This window comes from Vombatus ursinus, unplaced genomic scaffold (assembly GCF_900497805.2).
Source record: "Vombatus ursinus unplaced genomic scaffold, bare-nosed wombat genome assembly UNPS02014945.1, whole genome shotgun sequence".
In the NCBI taxonomy this organism is placed as follows: domain Eukaryota; kingdom Metazoa; phylum Chordata; class Mammalia; order Diprotodontia; family Vombatidae; genus Vombatus; species Vombatus ursinus.
The window spans coordinates 20,854,257-20,871,237 of NW_020954723.1; the positions used below are offsets into that span (position 1 = coordinate 20,854,257).

At 41.3% G+C, this 16,981-nt stretch overlaps 2 protein-coding genes across 5 annotated transcripts in view; one reads left to right on the plus strand and one right to left on the minus strand.

The window, feature by feature from the left end:
* Positions 1-14,030, minus strand: part of GSTZ1 (glutathione S-transferase zeta 1) — a 28,990-nt gene extending 14,960 nt beyond the window's left edge. For 3 of the 4 annotated variants that reach the window (XM_027844919.1, XM_027844918.1, XM_027844916.1), the window contains exons 1-5: positions 9,720-9,782; positions 8,909-8,960; positions 4,889-4,956; positions 4,116-4,196; positions 3,603-3,731 (exon numbers count right to left, since the gene is read on the minus strand). In XM_027844919.1, the coding sequence (XP_027700720.1) occupies positions 3,603-3,731; positions 4,116-4,196; positions 4,889-4,956; positions 8,909-8,960; positions 9,720-9,737 (348 nt within the window). In that variant the 5' untranslated portion in view covers positions 9,738-9,782. Of the gene's footprint in view, positions 1-3,602; positions 3,732-4,115; positions 4,197-4,888; positions 4,957-8,908; positions 8,961-9,719; positions 9,783-13,913 lie in introns of those variants that run through there. The other variant, XM_027844917.1, reaches the window with a different exon arrangement.
* Positions 14,031-14,298: 268 nt separating this feature from the next.
* Positions 14,299-16,981, plus strand: part of POMT2 (protein O-mannosyltransferase 2) — a 40,330-nt gene continuing 37,647 nt past the window's right edge. Inside the window, exons 1-2 of the mRNA XM_027844915.1 lie at positions 14,299-14,609; positions 15,779-15,863. Of these exons, the coding sequence (XP_027700716.1) occupies positions 14,350-14,609; positions 15,779-15,863 (345 nt within the window). The 5' untranslated portion in view covers positions 14,299-14,349. The remainder of the gene's footprint in view (positions 14,610-15,778; positions 15,864-16,981) is intronic.

A 16,981-nucleotide genomic window follows, 5' to 3' on the forward strand; every position in this document is an offset into this window, starting at 1 on the left:
ACTTAATACATATGCAATAAATGGTGTAGCTAAGAACTTAAAGGGAAAGTCAACCCAATTATAGGAAGATATAGTAAAATTATGATAGCTGTAGCCTTCAATGTGCCCCTTTCAAATCTAAATGAATCTAACAAAAAGATAAATGAGAAAGAAGCTAAGAACTTGAACAGAATTTTAGAAAAGTGAGACATGATAGATCTTTGGTGATTGTTGAATGGAAATAAGAATATGCATATTTCTTAATTTTACATGACACTTTACAAAACTTTACTATATTCTGGGGTACAAAATCTTCATCAATAAATGCAGAAAACTAGAAATATTAAACACCTTCCTTATTGACCACAGCACAATTAAAAATATAATCAGGAAAGGGCTTTGAAGAAAGGATTCAAACTTAAATATAGACTACATAAATTAATCCTAAAGAATTGGTGGGTAAAAGGACAAATCATAGAAACGAGATAATTACATTAAAGCAAATGACAACGATGAAGCAACATACCAAAACTTTTAAAATGCAGTCAAAACATTCCTTACTGGACAATTTATATTTCTAAACACTTTCATCAACAAAAAACCAAGTCAATATATTAGGCATACAACTAAAAAAATCAGAAAAGGAACAAATTTTAAAAACTCAAACACAAAAATAAAAATTCTAAAAAACAAAAGAGATAAACGTCAAAAATAAAAACCTCCCAATTAGTTAAGAAATAAAACTAAAAGATGGTTAAAAAAAAAAAAAGCCCTTAGCCAACTGGATCTCTCCCAACAAGAGAAGAAACTGTCAGTAAGAAAAAAAATGAAAAAAGAGAAATCACAATAAAGAAAATTACTGGAAACTATTTTTGCCCAAACATATGCCAACAAAACTGATAATTTAAATGAATATGTCCAAAATATACGAAAGTTAACAGAATACAGAATGGAGAAATAGAGAAGTGAAATAACCTAATCTCAGAAAAAGACATTGAATAAGCCATAAAGGAACTTTCAAGAAAAAACCCTAGGACTAGATGGGTTTATAAGTGAATTTTATCAAACATTCAAAAGGTAATCAATTCCACTATCACATAAATTGTTTGAAAAAAAAATAGGGACAAAAAAGATCCTGCCAAACTATGGTCCTGATACCTACAACAAGAAGGGCTGTCAGAGAAAGGTAATTAATAGGCCAATATCTCTAATTAATATTGATGAAAAAATCTTGAGTAAAATAATAGCAAAGCGGCTACAACAATACATTAAAAAGATCATATGCTATGACCAGGTTGGATTTATACTAGGATTGCAGGGTTGATTCACTACAAAAAATAATAAACAACAGAAGTCACATGATTATATTAGAAGAAAAAGCTTTTGACAAAATACAATATCCCTTTAGCTAAAAATAGCAAAAGAAAAAATCAGAAATAAATGGAGCGTACCTTAATAAGCTAAGTAATTCCTAAAACCAAGAGCTAGCATTGTCTGTAATAGAAAACTGCTAGCAGTCTTTCCAAAAAGACCAGCGCCAAAAAAAAAAGAAAAGAAAAGAAAAAAAAAAGACTAGGGCAAAGCAAAGATGTCCACTGTCACTACTATACTTGATAAAATATAAGAAATGCTACCTATAGCAATAAGACAAGATAAAAACATTAAGGGAATAAGCATAAGGAAAGAGGAAACAAAATGATCACTTTTTAGGAAATATTATTGCTTTTTGCAGATAACCCTTAAGAGTCACCTAAAAATTAAGAGCAATAATTAATAACTTCAGTAAAGTAGTAATATATAAAAATGAACCCAGAAAGATCACCAGTCTTTCTATATACTACACACAAAACCCAGCAGGAAAAGAAAGGAGACATTTCATTCAAAATAACTAGAGAACATACAAAATATCTGGGAATTCAGAAACTAAGGCAAACACAGAAACTATGCAAATATAGTAAAAAACACTACTTATAAAAATAAAGATAGACCTAAATAACTGAAGAGAGATTATTTACTGGACCATGCCAGTATATTAAAAACAACGATACCCTTCTTAAACATATTTACAGACTCAGTGTCACACCAACATATATAGAGAACTGATACAAACAAATCTGAACAAAAGCCATTCTCCAGATGCTAAATAGCCAAAGGGTATTAAGGGAAGAAGTCCAAGTTATCAGCAACCATATTAAAAAAAATTCTCCAAATCATTAGTAGAGAAATTAAAATTAAAACCACTCTGAAGTTCTGCCTCACATCCATTAGACTGGCCAAGATGACCAAAAAAAAAAGATAATCGTTGGGGAAACTGTGGGAAGACAGCTACGCTAATGTACTGTTGGATCTTTGAAGTCTAACCATTCTGGATATAAAATTAGTGTTATATTCCCAAAGCCACTAAACTATGACCTTTTGACCCAGAAATACCACTACTAGGCTTGTATACCAAAGAAATGTGACTGAGGCTGGATTTGGACTCAAGTCTTCCTGACTTCAGGTTGAGTGCTCTATTCACTGTGTCACCTAGCTCTCTTCTTATTTGTTACGAGGAAGAATTTACCTTTTGTTTTGGTGGAGTGGCAAGTTGGAGAGTGAGTGAGAGGATAATGATATTGATACACAAAAAAGGAAGAAAACAAAGAAAAATGAGTCAATGAATCATTAAAAAATAAACAGAAGAGATAAGAAGGAAGTTCAGAAGGGGACAGAGACAAACAAGGCAGTGTTAGAACTACCATGTTAAATTGGAAATACGGTGCTCCAAAAGCCTTAGTGCAGTTTTAAGCTTTAAAATAAGTACACAGAATAACCAAGTTGCATATAGTGAAGATCCACAGCTTCATATGTAGGCCTTCTTTTCAGTTTTTCTTGGTATAAGGAAATATTCATGTTGATGTTTCTTAAGTTCATAATAAGGAAAAAATGATAAAGTAATATGTAATTCTACTCCGAGCTCAGGAATAGTTAGGTTGAGCCTCACTTAGAGATAGTTGCAAAGGTCAGGGAAAAGTCAGCAAGACTTTTCTGTAGTCTTTGGTTTACCACTGCCTCCATGGAGGAGCGCAGTCACTGAATGAGTGATTCACTCCCGGTCTGGGCCCCACGAAGGTGAAGTACTGTGATGGAGAAAAGAGCCTTGGACTATGAGTTAGCGGATCTGGTTCTCAAGCCTGGACTTTGATGAACCTGCATCACACTTAGAACAAACCACTTCTCTAGTGCCTCAGTAGCTTTGTCAAGGCTCAGCTCATGTGCTGACTCCTATGGACAAACTTCCCGATCCTACCAGTTGTCACTGTAATTTCTTTCCTCTTCAAATTACCATGGATATACTTACCTGTTTACATCTTTTACCTCCACAACAGAACGTAAGCTCCTTGAGGGCAGGGACTGCCCATCATTTGGTCTTTGTTTCCCTAGGGTAGCATAGTGCCTTGTATACAGTAGGTATTTAATAAAGGATTGGATTGGATAGGGCTAGATTATATAAAGTCAGAAGTCTCTCTAAAAATCTCATGATTCCATGAGGTAGTTTGAAGTTAAGTCTCTTCTCCTTGTGGCCCTGTTATCTTTCTCTGGGCCATGGGCAGGTACCATGATGGGTCTTTAAAGGTCGGTACCTGCAGGGGCTGAATCCCACTAGCAATGAGATCTGAGATCAAGCGAACGCTGGCTCTTTTCTTGGGGTCCTGTGGCAGGAGCCTGACGGGTGTGGGTCGTGTCTCTTCCAGATACTCAATGATGGCCAGCTGCAACCCACAAGAGACAGGGATAAGAAACAAGGCAAGAAGGAGAAAGTGTTTGATTCTGGGGGAGTGAGGATGATGCCAATTGTTTTTCATTTTCCTGCCTGCTTCCCCCGACCTCCCCCTTCCTCAGTCCCTTTTCCTGCCCAAGCCCAGGTTTATTTGAAGTGGTGGGACAGCAGAGGATCGTGATCATTGAAGGAGGGGCTAAGAAGGCAGTTTAATTCTTAACTCCCTGGAGTTCAGGCATTCAAATGCCTGATTCATGGTCTATCCTTGGGTCTGTGTGGGAGAGGGGAGTGGAGGGAGAAGAAAGCAAGAGAGAGTGGCTTCCTCACAGCCCTCTTGTTGGAATGAATAATGGGCTGACTGGTCCGCAGTACTCACTGACTGGGTAAGGGTAATGCCATCAATCTTCAGGGCTGGCACTTGACTCATTGGGCTCAGTGCCTGGAATTCCTTAGTAAACTGTGAAGACAAGGTCCCAAAGGGAAAGGAAAAGCCTGGGTTAGGTTGGTGGGGAGGGATATAGATAACTCTATTCCTCCTGGGCTGGCCTGCCTTTCTACTAAATGAAGGTTAAACTCATTAACCTGTCATCCAAGGTTTTCCACAATCTGGCATAAATTTATATTTCCAGCTTTATCTCGCCCTATTATCCTTGGCACAGTCCAGCTTGTGAAAGAGTCCTCTCTCCTTTCTTGAGCACAGTCTTCTCCTGGGGGGAGGGGGGGTAAGCACTGGTTTGGTATTTGGGATCCCACTGTTGCCCCAACCCTGGGTCTTAAGTGAGGTGAGAAAATGTAGGACGTGTTTCGGAAATGGGGAGTAATCCAGTTTGTCTATGGGATCCAATTTAAACTGAGATCATCAATAATAATAATAACAAATATTAACAGCTGACATTTATATGGTGCTTTAAGGTTTTGAAAATGCTTTACAGATAATATTTTATCTTCACATCTCTGTGCCTGGAGCGGCCCCACTACTATCTTTGTTCAATAAAGTTTGGCTCATCCTTCAAAACCTAGCTCAAAATCGATGCCTCCATGAAGTCGACCTTGAGAACCCCAACCTGACAAAACCCAGAAATGCCTTCTACCTCCTCCAAAAATCTCAGCACTTCATATATCCCATGGACTTATTGTACTCTTTCTTACCTGCTGCCCTCCATCCTTTATGAGGCTAATAGGAAAGGTGTCATAGTCAATCTCCTTGAGAGCCAGAGCTGCAGAGAGAAAATGACACACATACAAAGAGCTGGTTACAGGAGGCAGCCTTGAGCTGTGATACCTGGGAAACAGACTCCTACAGAAGAGGAATTTTCTGATGGGAGTTTCTCCAGTCTCTGGAGGGATCAGGCCCACCACCTTCAGGAAGTCTTCCCTGGTCACCTCAGCACAAAGTGTTCTCTCTCTCTCTTCTGTATTGTTTAAGTATTTATTGTCTGGACCAATTAGACAGCTAGGTGCCCCATGGATAGAATACTAGACCCACAGTCAGGAGGACCTGAGTTTATAATCTTGACTCAGACACTAGTTGAGTGACTCTGGGCAAATCACTTAACTTCATTTTCCTTATCTGTAAAATAGGGATAATAATAAAACCAACCTTCTAGGGCTGTGGTGAGGATAAAATAAGATGTTTGTAAAGCACTTTGCAAACCTTAAAGTGTTACATAAATGTTGTTGTTGTTGCACTGTGGACCACAGCATGCCAATACTATCCATGAGGTTTTCTTGGCAAAGATACTGGAGTGGTTTGCCATTTCCTTCTCCAGTGGATTAAGGCAAACAGAGATTAAGTGACTTGCCCAGGGTCACACAGCTAGTAGTGTCTGAGGCTGGATATGAACTCAGGTTTTCCTGACTCTAGGCCCAGCACTCTCTTCACTGATTCATGCAGTTGCCTCCATTACTAGGCTTGTACCCATATAAATGTTAGCTATTATTATTATTATTATCCACATAGTACTTATTCTATGCAACACTATAGGGCAGCTCTATTTGCATCTCTTACTTCTCCCTAGACCATAACCTCCTGGAGGGCCAGGACAACAGTTTGCCTTATTCATCCTTGTCATCTTTCCCTTTTGCTTAGCATGGTACACTGCCTAATAAGTGTGTGCTGAATGAATGGGATGGTTATGGTTGTTTCCTGTCAAGGAATCCAAATCCTGGTACCCTAAGCCTTCCAGAGTGGGAGTGATGAGGGCAAGTAGAACACCAAAAATTGAAAGAGAACAAATGGACCCCTCCTTCTCCATCCCCTCATCAACAAAGATGAAACAGATTATTGCATAGATTCATAGAATTGGAAGGGATCTTGCTATCATGTAGCCCAGTCCTCTTCATTTGACAGATGAGGAAACTGAAGCCCAAAAGGGGTGAAAGTGATTTCTCCTTGTGATAGAGGCATTTGAACTTAATTCTTCTAATTAATAAACCTGTTGCTTTCTAAAGCAGCTTAAGATGTGTTACCAACCACTCAAGGGAAGGTGCTTTTAAAATGGCAGTACCTCATCTTACCTCAGAACACAGTATTTCTCAAAGTCTTTCTCTGATTAGGGTAATCTGCTCAGGACCATAAATCAATGTTGAAAAGAGGAAACCAAGTCCTCATGGGTAAGTTCCACCCCTTTTCTCATTAGTCTATCCTAGTAAAGTTTCCCAAATAGCTTGTGATGTTCTTAGTGTGTCCAGAAACCTGAGTTTCTTGCCTTTACCAATTTTAGACAAGGAGGGTTCTGAATACCTCAACTTAGAAGGAAAACAGCATGGCTAGCAAGCGTTCGGAAAACAGATTAGTGATGTTTTGGGTATATAGACATTTAATTGAGGTAGAATGTTGATGGTAAAATGATTGGATGAGGGAAGCTGGGAGGTAGAGAAGATTAATATTCATTGTTCCACATGTGTCCCAAATGGTTCACCTACATCTCAGAAGATGAACAAATTTCTGAACCACTGGTATATTAAGCTGAAGTTAGTAGTTCCTAGATTAGGAATTGGACTCAGTTTTTTTCTAATCTGATAACTGATTTTTTTTATTGCTGCATTGAGAACTATAACTTTCATCATATTCCTAGTTTCTTTTGAACTATTCGGGAATTTCCTGTTGCAGTTCCATGCCTCCTTGAGATTATACAGGATTCTGTGTTTCATTAGGCATTAGTTTACTTTTCTTTTGTAATATTTGTTAAGAACTTTGTATTGTCTTCAAAGATTTAGTATTCATCCTTCCCTTTCAGGTTGAGGATGCTCTCTGTTGCTTTATCTACTTGTGGTCTAGGTTTTTCTTCTTCCTGAAATCTTTGGGGTGTTAGCCTTTCCCTCCTTCCTTATATTTCCCCATCGATCACTTTCTGACTCTTCCCTCTTTACTTGGGGTGATTACACTGAGAATTTGGCTGTAAAGCTGCCTCCTTCCTCCTACATTGAGAGACTTACGGTTCTTTGGCTTTAGTCACTGCCCTAGGTAGTATCTGATGGGAAGGACTGACCCTAATTGGGTTTTAGTCTCTTTTCTTTCAAGTGTGATGCAGCCACTCATGACATGTCTAGTCCACCATCTTGTTGGTCCCATAACCCAGAACTCTCTTGATTATCAGTCTTCGAAGATCTGAAGGGTTGTCATGTGGAAGAGGGGTGAGATCTATTCTGAATTGTTCTGGAGCAGGGGTTCTTAACCTGGGATCTGGGATTTTGTTTAAAAAATTTTTTTAATAACTATGTCTTGGTACAGTTGGCTTACTTTTCAATTCTATGTATTCTATGCCTTTAAAAACATACATTTATTCTGAGAAGGGGTCCATAGGTTTCACTAGAATGCCAAAGGGGTCCATGACACTAAAAAAAGGTTAAGAACCCCTGTTCTAGAGCAGAGGTATCAACACACAGGCTCCTACGTTTGACCCAAACCAGATTAAAACATAATTGGGAAATATTTAACAAAATAAATAAAAATACAGTGAAAAATAGATATCATATTTTAAAACTAAGTCAATATGTAGCCTGCAGCCATCCTCATGTAAAGATTAGTGGTCTCCCTCAGGACCAGGGAGTGGAAAGTTCCAGGGAAGGTGATTTCCATTTGGAATAAGGAAAAACTTCTTGTTGGTTTTAGCTGTTGGAAAAATAAAAGTCTTCCTTTTGAAATGGCAAACTCCCTGATACTGGTAATGCTCAAGCAAAGCTGGTGTGACCCCAGACAGGGATGCTGTAAAAGAGGCTGCTGAATAAAGAGGGGTTTGGGCCTCTAAGATTCCAAGATTCCTAGATTCTACCTATAAAACAGAAGGTTGCTGCTAGGTTTAAAAGGCAAAGCTGTTATTGGGGTGCTGGTTGTTGGGGGGGTGTGTGTGTGTGTGTGTTACTTTACAGTTAAATAATAACTTTTACTTATATAGTACTTGAAGGTTTACAAATAACTTTCCATAGATTATCTCCTAGAACTTCATGTCCCCATTTTACAGATAAGGTAGCTGGAGGGGATGAAATAATTTGCAAATGGTCACACACAGCTAGTTAGTATCAGAAATGAGATAAGAACACAGTTCTTCCTGACTCAGTAAGTTAACAATTATGGCACAAAGATGGCGCCATTAGAGCAATGTCTGGCTAGCTCTGACAACTGCATGGCCCTGCTCTCCCCTGGTCCCCACCCCCACCTCTCGTTCAGAGATTAATGACTGCCTCCTCTATTAGATCCTTCCTCCTTTCCCAGCAGGCTCTGAGGGAATCTAAAGGTCTTTCTCTGCAGGACATTGACCTGCCTAGTCTGATTAGTTAGTAAAATCAAATAAGATAAGCGCCTGGCAAGGAAAGCAATAACGATAAAAACCAGGCTCTGTTCCTGGCCCCCAGCAAAGATGGCGCTGCTAGCATAACTACATTCTACTAGGGTCGGTGTAACATTACTTAAGGGGGCTCTAGAGAGAAGGGTGAAGAGAAGAATCAATTACTAAGAAAAATAATGCCCTTCCTCACCCCCTTTCTGTTTTTCTATGTAGGAACCCAGCAAATGGTAAGGCTTAGCAGATTGGAAACACTGTAGAAGAGATGTGCTGTCAATTTTGCCCCAAAGCAGTACACCTGCTGGATTCCCCTGATTCCACCCCCCACCCCCATGCTCCCTTTTAGTTTCTCCAGGAATATGGGAATGGGAATGGGCATTCTTACCTATTCGAACTCTCCAGGAACAAGAGCTTCGGAAAAAAGAATAGAGGACCGGCTGAGAAGAGAGAGAATAGAGAAGCTTAATTGTACTTTTTGGTCTTAGTCACAGAACTCTTTCCAGGGTGGGTGGAGTGGGATGCCTGGCTTCCCTCTCCAGGTAGGCAATGGGCCTGCAGAATAGGAAGAACCTCATTGCTTTGAGAGAGAAGTCACTGAAAACCTTAGGGGAGCAAAGAGAGCTTCCCAAGGTACATTTGGATCTTTAAGAGAGATGATAAAAGGAGCCAGATGGATAGCAGAATAAATAAATGGAGGAGAGAAATGTTTAAGAAGACTAGAAGGTAGGAAAGGAGCCGCTGGTGCTCTGTGAAGGGCTTTAAGAGCCAAACAGATGATCTGCTATTTGTCAAGTTTCTGACACAAAGTAACACTTAAAAAATGTAATAGGAATGACAAAGAATGAATTTGATAATGGCCCAATTTAAGGCAGCAGTGTGGGAGATATTTTTGGGTAGGGAAAGTCTTTAGGAATCATTGGGGGATTTGCTGCTGAGGAGGAGAACTTCACAAAACAATGAAGAAGGTATTTTGAGGAAGAGACATAGGCTCCAGGGCTCTTCAAATTAGGTCACCTGGGTCTATTTCCCTGTTCTGTGGACTGTGACTTCAGTAAAGCCAATCTATGCCAATCCTGCAGCAATTTGCTTTTGGGGTGGACTGGGAAAGGAAGAAGTGTGTTTCTGAGGACAGAAAGTTGTCTTCACTGAGAGTCAAAGGGCCTCCATTTCGCTGGGGCTCCTAGAAAAAGTCTTACCTTCTCAGGAACTGCCATTGTGCTGTGAACAGAGCAACTTCCCTCAAAATCTGCTTGGTGAAGGGTGGAGTTAATAAGGGGGTGGAGCGCAGGAGCCAATGGGGAAGCTAGTATTCTCCTACTTGGCTAGATGCTGTGGTCAGCCTTTGGGGCTGGGAAAGATAGGAAATCTAATGTCCCAGTCTTGGTGGGTTTTCCTTTACTCAACATTCTTCCCACTGGATTGTTGAACTCATTTCCTGTATGAAATGAGTTGGCCTAAGGCACAACTATGAAGCAATGTGTGTCTTTTTGGCACCCCCACCCTTCCCCACTATGGCCTTTCACTACTTTTTTCCTCCCAGATCCTTAGTGCTTTTCCACTTCTAAAGAATTAGATAAATTCTTTCACTCTAAGATGTTAGGAGTTTAATGGGGGTATCCATATTTTAAAACTGGACCCTAGGAAAAGGACAATGATTATAGGTGTGGGGATAAAAATTATCCAACCTACAATAAGAGAAACTGAGGCACAGCTCTAAGCCAATGGCACTTTACTAAAAGATCCACGGTCCGCTCTTATGAAGTAGACTTCAGATCTTCCTCGTGATCTAAGATGCCCCCTCCTTTCCAGGGCCCTATTTTTATAGGGTTGATATTTAAACATTCAAGAACAGCTATACCAGATACAGAATAATTTCATTGGTTGACATATGACACATAAACTAAAAAAAGCAAAACAATATATCAGCAGAGTCACGAGTTGGGCAAAGCAGGGAATATCTCCACTGATTAGGTGGTCGTAAGGTGGATACCTGCTCATGTTGGACAACAGAATGGTTTAGAGGCACAAAAATAATTTTGGGGGGCTTTCCATGTAGTCGAGTCCCCTCTGCCACACTGGGCTTGGTCACCATGACAAGGAAAAACAAGGGTGGAGGGCCTTTGCCAGCTTCCCATGATTATGAAAGTGATTTTACCATCTGCAGCTCACAGCTCACAGAACTTAGAATCATATCAAATTGATTGATACCGATTGGAATAGAGTAGGGGTCGTCAATGAATTAACTTCCTCACTGGTAGAGGGAGAGCTGGGATATTTGCCTCTTCCATTTCCCATTTGAGCAACTGAGGGAAATAAGGATATAAGCGTGGCCTGTAACAGAGAGTAAAAGGAGTTTGTGTGGACAGAACAAAGAACAATGCCTGGTATATAGCACCAACTTAATAAATGCTTATTTATCAACTGGTTATTAGAAGACTAGGGGGACAGCTAGATGGTGCAGTAGGTAGAGAACCAGCCCTAGACTCAACAGGACCTGAGTTCAAATCCAGCCTCAGACACTAGCTGTGTGACCCTGGACAAGTCACTTAACCTTGATTGCCTCCAAAAAAAGGGAAAAGAATCATGGTGGCCTCAAGAAATAGTTTTGCATTTATTTTTGCACTGGGGAAATGAAATAGAGTGACTGGAACTCTATGGAGACTTACTAGCCTGGCCTGAAAAATTGAGGACTCAGTAGCCAAGCTATGGAGGCATTAGGAATGACAGGAAGAAAGAGGAAAAGAAAAAAACATCCCCTTTCCACTGATGGGAGCAGCTGGACATGACAGGACTTGCGGGGAAGGATATTGGCTAGAAGAACTCATATTTGTGATTGACCATAAGTAACTCTTAGGATTTACATACATCTTTGGGATAAATGGTTATTCATTCTCTGATTTCTATTCAGTTTCTCTCCTTTGAATAAAACTATCCCGTGTGTAGCATGAACTGCATGTTTTCAAGTGAGGAGTTGGTCTGAAGGGTATACTTTATTGTTCAGTCATGTCTGACTCTTTGTGACCCTGTATAGGGTTTTCCTTGGCAGAGATAATATACTGCTTTGCTATTTCCTTCTCCAGTGAATTAAGGCAAACAGTGGTTGAGTGACTTGCCCAGGGTCACACAGACTGTGAGTGTCTGAGGCTGAATCTGAACTTGGATCCTCCTGACCCCAGGCCCTGCAATCTATCCACTCAGTCACCAAATTGCCTGTAGGGTATACCAGATATACCTATATTTTCCCAGCTTTCCTGAATGGAAGAGCCAGCTAATTCTGAGGAAGGCTCCCAGAGTGTACCTGAGTCCTTTGTGTCAAACCAGTAAGCATTTATACTGTGTTCCAGGCATTACGTTAAGATGTGGTTTGTTTGAGGAACAGTAAGGCCAGTGTCTCTGGATAGTAGAGTAAGTAAATGGAGGAAAGAAAAGTATAAGAAGACTGGAAAGGAGCCATTGGCACTCTGTGAAGGGCTTTAAGAACCAAACAGATGATCTGCTATTTGCCAAGTTTCTGACACAAGGTAACATTTTAAAAATGTAATAGGAATGACAAAGAATAAATTTGATAATGACCCAGTTTGAGGCTGCAGAGTGGAAGATATTTTTTGGTTGGGAAAGTCTTTAGGAATCACTGGGGGATTTGCTGCTGAGGAGGAGAACTTCACAAAACAATGAAGGAGATATTTTGGGGGAGAGAAATGTCCTCAAAGCTCCTCAAATTAGGTCTATTTCCCTCTTTTGGGGAGTATGACTTCAGTGAAGCCAGTACACTCCAATCTTGCCATAATTTGCTTTTGGGATGGAGAGGGAAAAGGCAATCCTCAAATATCTCTACCACCTGTAATGTCACCATTAGACAGTCATTCTCATGGGTTAAAGCAATGTGGCCTTTAGAGGCGCCTATAATAATAACTCACACCTATATTGCACTTTAATAAAGTTTTTTTTAACAATGCATTTTTACAACAAAGTTGTTTTAGGTAGTGGAAATATTATTTGCATTTTACAGATGAAGAAACTGGGGCTTAAGGAGATTCAGTGACTTTTCCAGGGTCACACAGCTGACAAGTATTAGAGTTGCCATTCCAACTCAGGTCTTCTGATTAAAGGTCTAGCCTTTTTTCCATTAATACCACCCTTTTCCTCTCCTGCGATGGGCAGGATAATAGCTGCCGTATTATCAGTAACTAACTCTTTAATGCTCTCTAGTTTATTAGATTAATTTCTTCAGGGTTGACTGGGTGAGAACACTGGCTGCAGGAGACAAAGAGGCTTACTAAATTTAGGAGCATGGGCCACTGGGAAGAAAGTCAAGGTGCTGGGGTCGGGGGTTCAAAGTAAAGGGGAACATGAGGAAACTGGACACTTGACCAATTTAATCAGGCTCAGCCCTGTCAACCACGCAAAGAGATCAATCAACAAGCACTTATTACTATGTGCTAGACCTCAAGAACACAAATACAAATACCAAAGTCCTCAAGGAACTCACACTGTATTAGAGCAGGTAAGTCATGCAGGACAGAAATAGGGACTGTGACTTCACCTTCTACCAGTGCAGGTCAGCACCCCCTCATCTTAGGAACTGCCAGACAGTATACATCAGGATCAGGATTTGAACCCAGGTCCTCTTAGCTCCGAGGCTAGTTCACTAACCATTCTACCACACTTATTCATACAGGAAAAAACACCCTCTAAATTACAAGAATTGGGAAAGGCCTCTGGAAGGAGGGACATTAATTAATCTCTAAGACCTTGATATGAGTCGGGAGACCTAGTTTCTAGGTTTTGGAGCAGCTAGGCGGATAGACCGCCGATAAACGCCTGAGTTAAAATCCTGTCTCTGTTACTTACTAGCTGTGCTACTGTGGACAAGTCTCTTAACCTTTCTGTGCCTCAGTTTCTTCATTTACAAAATGGGAATAATAATCCCACCTATCTCCTAGGTTTTGAGAGGATAAAATGACGTTTGTCACGTAGTTTGCAAACTTTAAAGCACTACAGAAATGATTATAATTAGTTCTGATTTTTTTTCTTGTCCGCATAAGGACAAGCCCCTTTCTGGGCCTCAATGGTCCCTCCCACCAGAGGGCACTGTGGTGCGACTCCGTACATTCGTAGGGCTAGACCAAGTAGAAGGTTTTTTAAAGCGCTCCAGTCATCGAAACTACATATCCCAGAGTGCAGTGGGGCCACCGCAAGTTTAGAGTGTGTTGGACTCGCTCTTCTACTTCGGAGAGACAAAGGGCGCCTTCCGGTAGCTAGGCCTAGTTCTGGGGCGGGCGGGGGAGGGGAAAGGGAGAGGGGAAAGAATCAGAAGCTTGGACACCTTTCCCTCCGCCCCAGGCACCTTTGCTTCTCCGTTAAGTCCTCCCCTTTCGTTGTGCACAGACCTTTCCTGCCTGCATCTTGGAGCTCTCTGTGCTCAAGAAACTCCACGATTGGGATCCGCCGGACAGCGTGTGCAAACCACTTGACTTGTGAGGGCCACAGTTTGTCAAACGACAGTTGTTGGATTAGATTCCTTTTATAGTCTGGGATTTCCCTCGCGCTCCTGGGATTAGTAGTCCCTCCTACTCTTTCCTCTCACTTTCTCCTTCCTAACGCGACAGCATGTAGAACTACCTCTCCCATAGTGTCCCGTGCCTTACTCAAGACTTCCGGGGTGCCGGCTAAGAACTACTATTCCCACAATGCCTCGCGCTATCAACTTTGCTCAGGTTAAGGGGCGGGGCAAGCAAAGGGAGAACTACATTTCCCAGGCCGCCTCATGCTGAGGCGGGCGAGGAGAAAGGGTCTGTCTCTTGGCCTGGATAGAAAGGAGTAAGGATGTGCCCGGCAGCGGTGGGCGTAGGCCTGGCTGAGTCCGGGCTTCGCCTCCGTAGGGGCCGCAGCAGGGCGAAGGCTACCGGGGTTGCAGTGTCAGGGCCGGAGCTGGCCGTCGGGGATGGCGGCCAGTGCTCTAAGCAGCCTCCGCCACCGAGACCAAAGCCCCCCGGGCAGGCCGTGGGGTGGGTCCTGCTGGCCGCGATCACCTCGCTGGCTTTCGCCACTCGCTTCCACCGGTTGCACGAGCCGGCGCACGTCTGGTGAGAGGCTGGGGCACCATGGTAACGGGGAGGGGACGGGTAGCTGTCTTATTGGCTGAGCGTTCAAGGGGGCGGGACATGATTGGAGGTGAGGTCTGCCAGTGAAAGGGTGGGTCAGCCTCAGTCTGCCCAAAGTTTTCACCTGTTGAATGAATGGATTTTTAAGGGCTGAGACCCTAGTCCTCCACACAGTTTGTTCATCTGAATAGGATTTTTTACCTAGGGAAAGAGAATAATTCTGTGTTGCTAGAATATTTTTTAAAAGTGCTTTCAGATCCCTCCTCCCCCATTTATTAACCATCATTACAGAAATCATTTAATGCATTTAGGATTTCTTCACTGCCATCTACGTGCAGTGAATTTAGCCTAATGATATTGGGCAAGGCATTGAGACAAGTGCTTTCACCTACCCACACTGGTAATATCCTAAATTTTTAGGCAGCAGCAGTAAAGAGATATTTTTTGCCCTTATTCCCACATCAAGGGGAGATGATTATGCTTCTAGGAAACCAGGTCTAGAATTGCCCTCTAGGAAAAGATTGTTCTTGGTTCTCTTCTTAAATATTTAGTTTGAAAGGACTAAACTGAGGGAGGCATTTTAGAAATCTGTAGCCTGCTTCTAAGACGGTTAAAAAAATTGGGCTTCGATCAGAGAGACTTTAGTGCAACTTTTAACTGACAAATGAATCAATCTGCCACGTGGTTATTGTAACATATAACAGTGTGAAAGATGGAGCAGGAGAGAGTAACTGTGGCAAAGAACAGGAGTAATGAACAGTCCTGTAAGTATGGGTTTGGGAATACCCATCTGTTCATTTGCTAAAGTTATATTTGTTGTGCAGTTTTGAATCCTAATGATAACACCCATGTTTTATGAGAAATAAAAACAGATTTTATAGTTTATGTGTGGGGTGTGCGTTAACTTTATTCTTAGAGAACCTGAATTAGGAATGGAAGATCACTAGAAAACTATCTCACACCACTACCACCACAACCACCACCACCTTCCCCTGAACTTCAGGGGAGACTGAGAGGAAGTAAGAACTGAAAAGTAGAACGATCCATACTTCGTTCAATGACATGTCTTATACAGAGCAAGTTTAAGGTGTGATTGCAGGAGATGGGTAGCTTGCTATTACTGTCACCTTTTTCTTTTATTTTTGCTCCAGTTGGGATGAAACACACTTTGGAAAAATGGGAAGTTACTATATCAACCGTACCTTTTTCTTTGATGTTCACCCACCTCTGGGGAAGGTGAGGAGCTCTGTTTTTTTTTCTATGTGGGCTGGGAAGTCTCTTTAGCTAGTTGTATGGTTGGTTGGCTAGCTGGGGTAGCTACCATGTCACATACAGGTAGTCCCCAAATTACAAACAACCAACTAGGAAAACCCTCTCTTTATCTTCTCCATGGTCCCCAATCTCTTTCCCATCCTGAGCTGTAGTTTCCAGGCATCATGAAAAAAAAATGCTTTCTAAAAATCTGTGGGTTTGGTTTTTTTTCTGCTTTGAAATAGAGAAAGGAAAGAATTTGTGAAATGCTGGAATAATTTAGGGGAGCTTAATTTGGGGTTGGACCTTGAATCAAGGCTGACTTGCCAAGATATTATTCTTCCTACTCAAAAATAGCTTGGACACACATAAAACTCCACATAAAATTCTGGTATTTTTCACTTCATTCACTTTGTCATGCTGCCCTAAAATTCTACCATCTAGAGAATTATTTGGGTTTCCAGGAATCTGTTTATAAAATTACAAACAAGTATGTGAGGGCGAAGGGTTTACCTGTACTTAGCTGTGTAAATGAGTTTAGTCAGATTTCCTTTTCCCAATAGCTAGCACGTCTGGGTATACTGAGATAATGGAAGTTTTCATTTGGTGGAGGGATAGGGAAGGTAGGTTTGAATCACGTACTGCTTTTGGTTAGGATTATGGCAAGCTTAACTATGGTGTACATTGGAGACTTAACTATGATGTACAATGGGGGGGTGGAGTAAGAGGGAAGGGGACAAGTGTTTGTTAAGCACCTACTATGTGCCAAGCATGGTGCTAAGCTCTTTATAAGTAATATCTCATTTGATCATAAGGGCATCGAGGAACATGGTGGTGGTAGTGTTAGCCTAAAAGTATAAAGCTATAGGAGGTGGGAGATTACCAAAGATATACTTTCAAAATTTTGTTTAAGCAAGACTATAAGTGAGGCTGGCTTATCTTAGGGCACTGAATCTAGAGGACTTTGAACTACTGATTTTCTACAAGGATTCCTTCTTTTGCAAGAAATCGCAGAGATGACCACTTAGTTAGCAAGAATAATTAAAGTAGGAAGTGGTGGCAGACTGGGCTGAGCTCTTCCTTTGGCCTCCTGTAACCCTAGA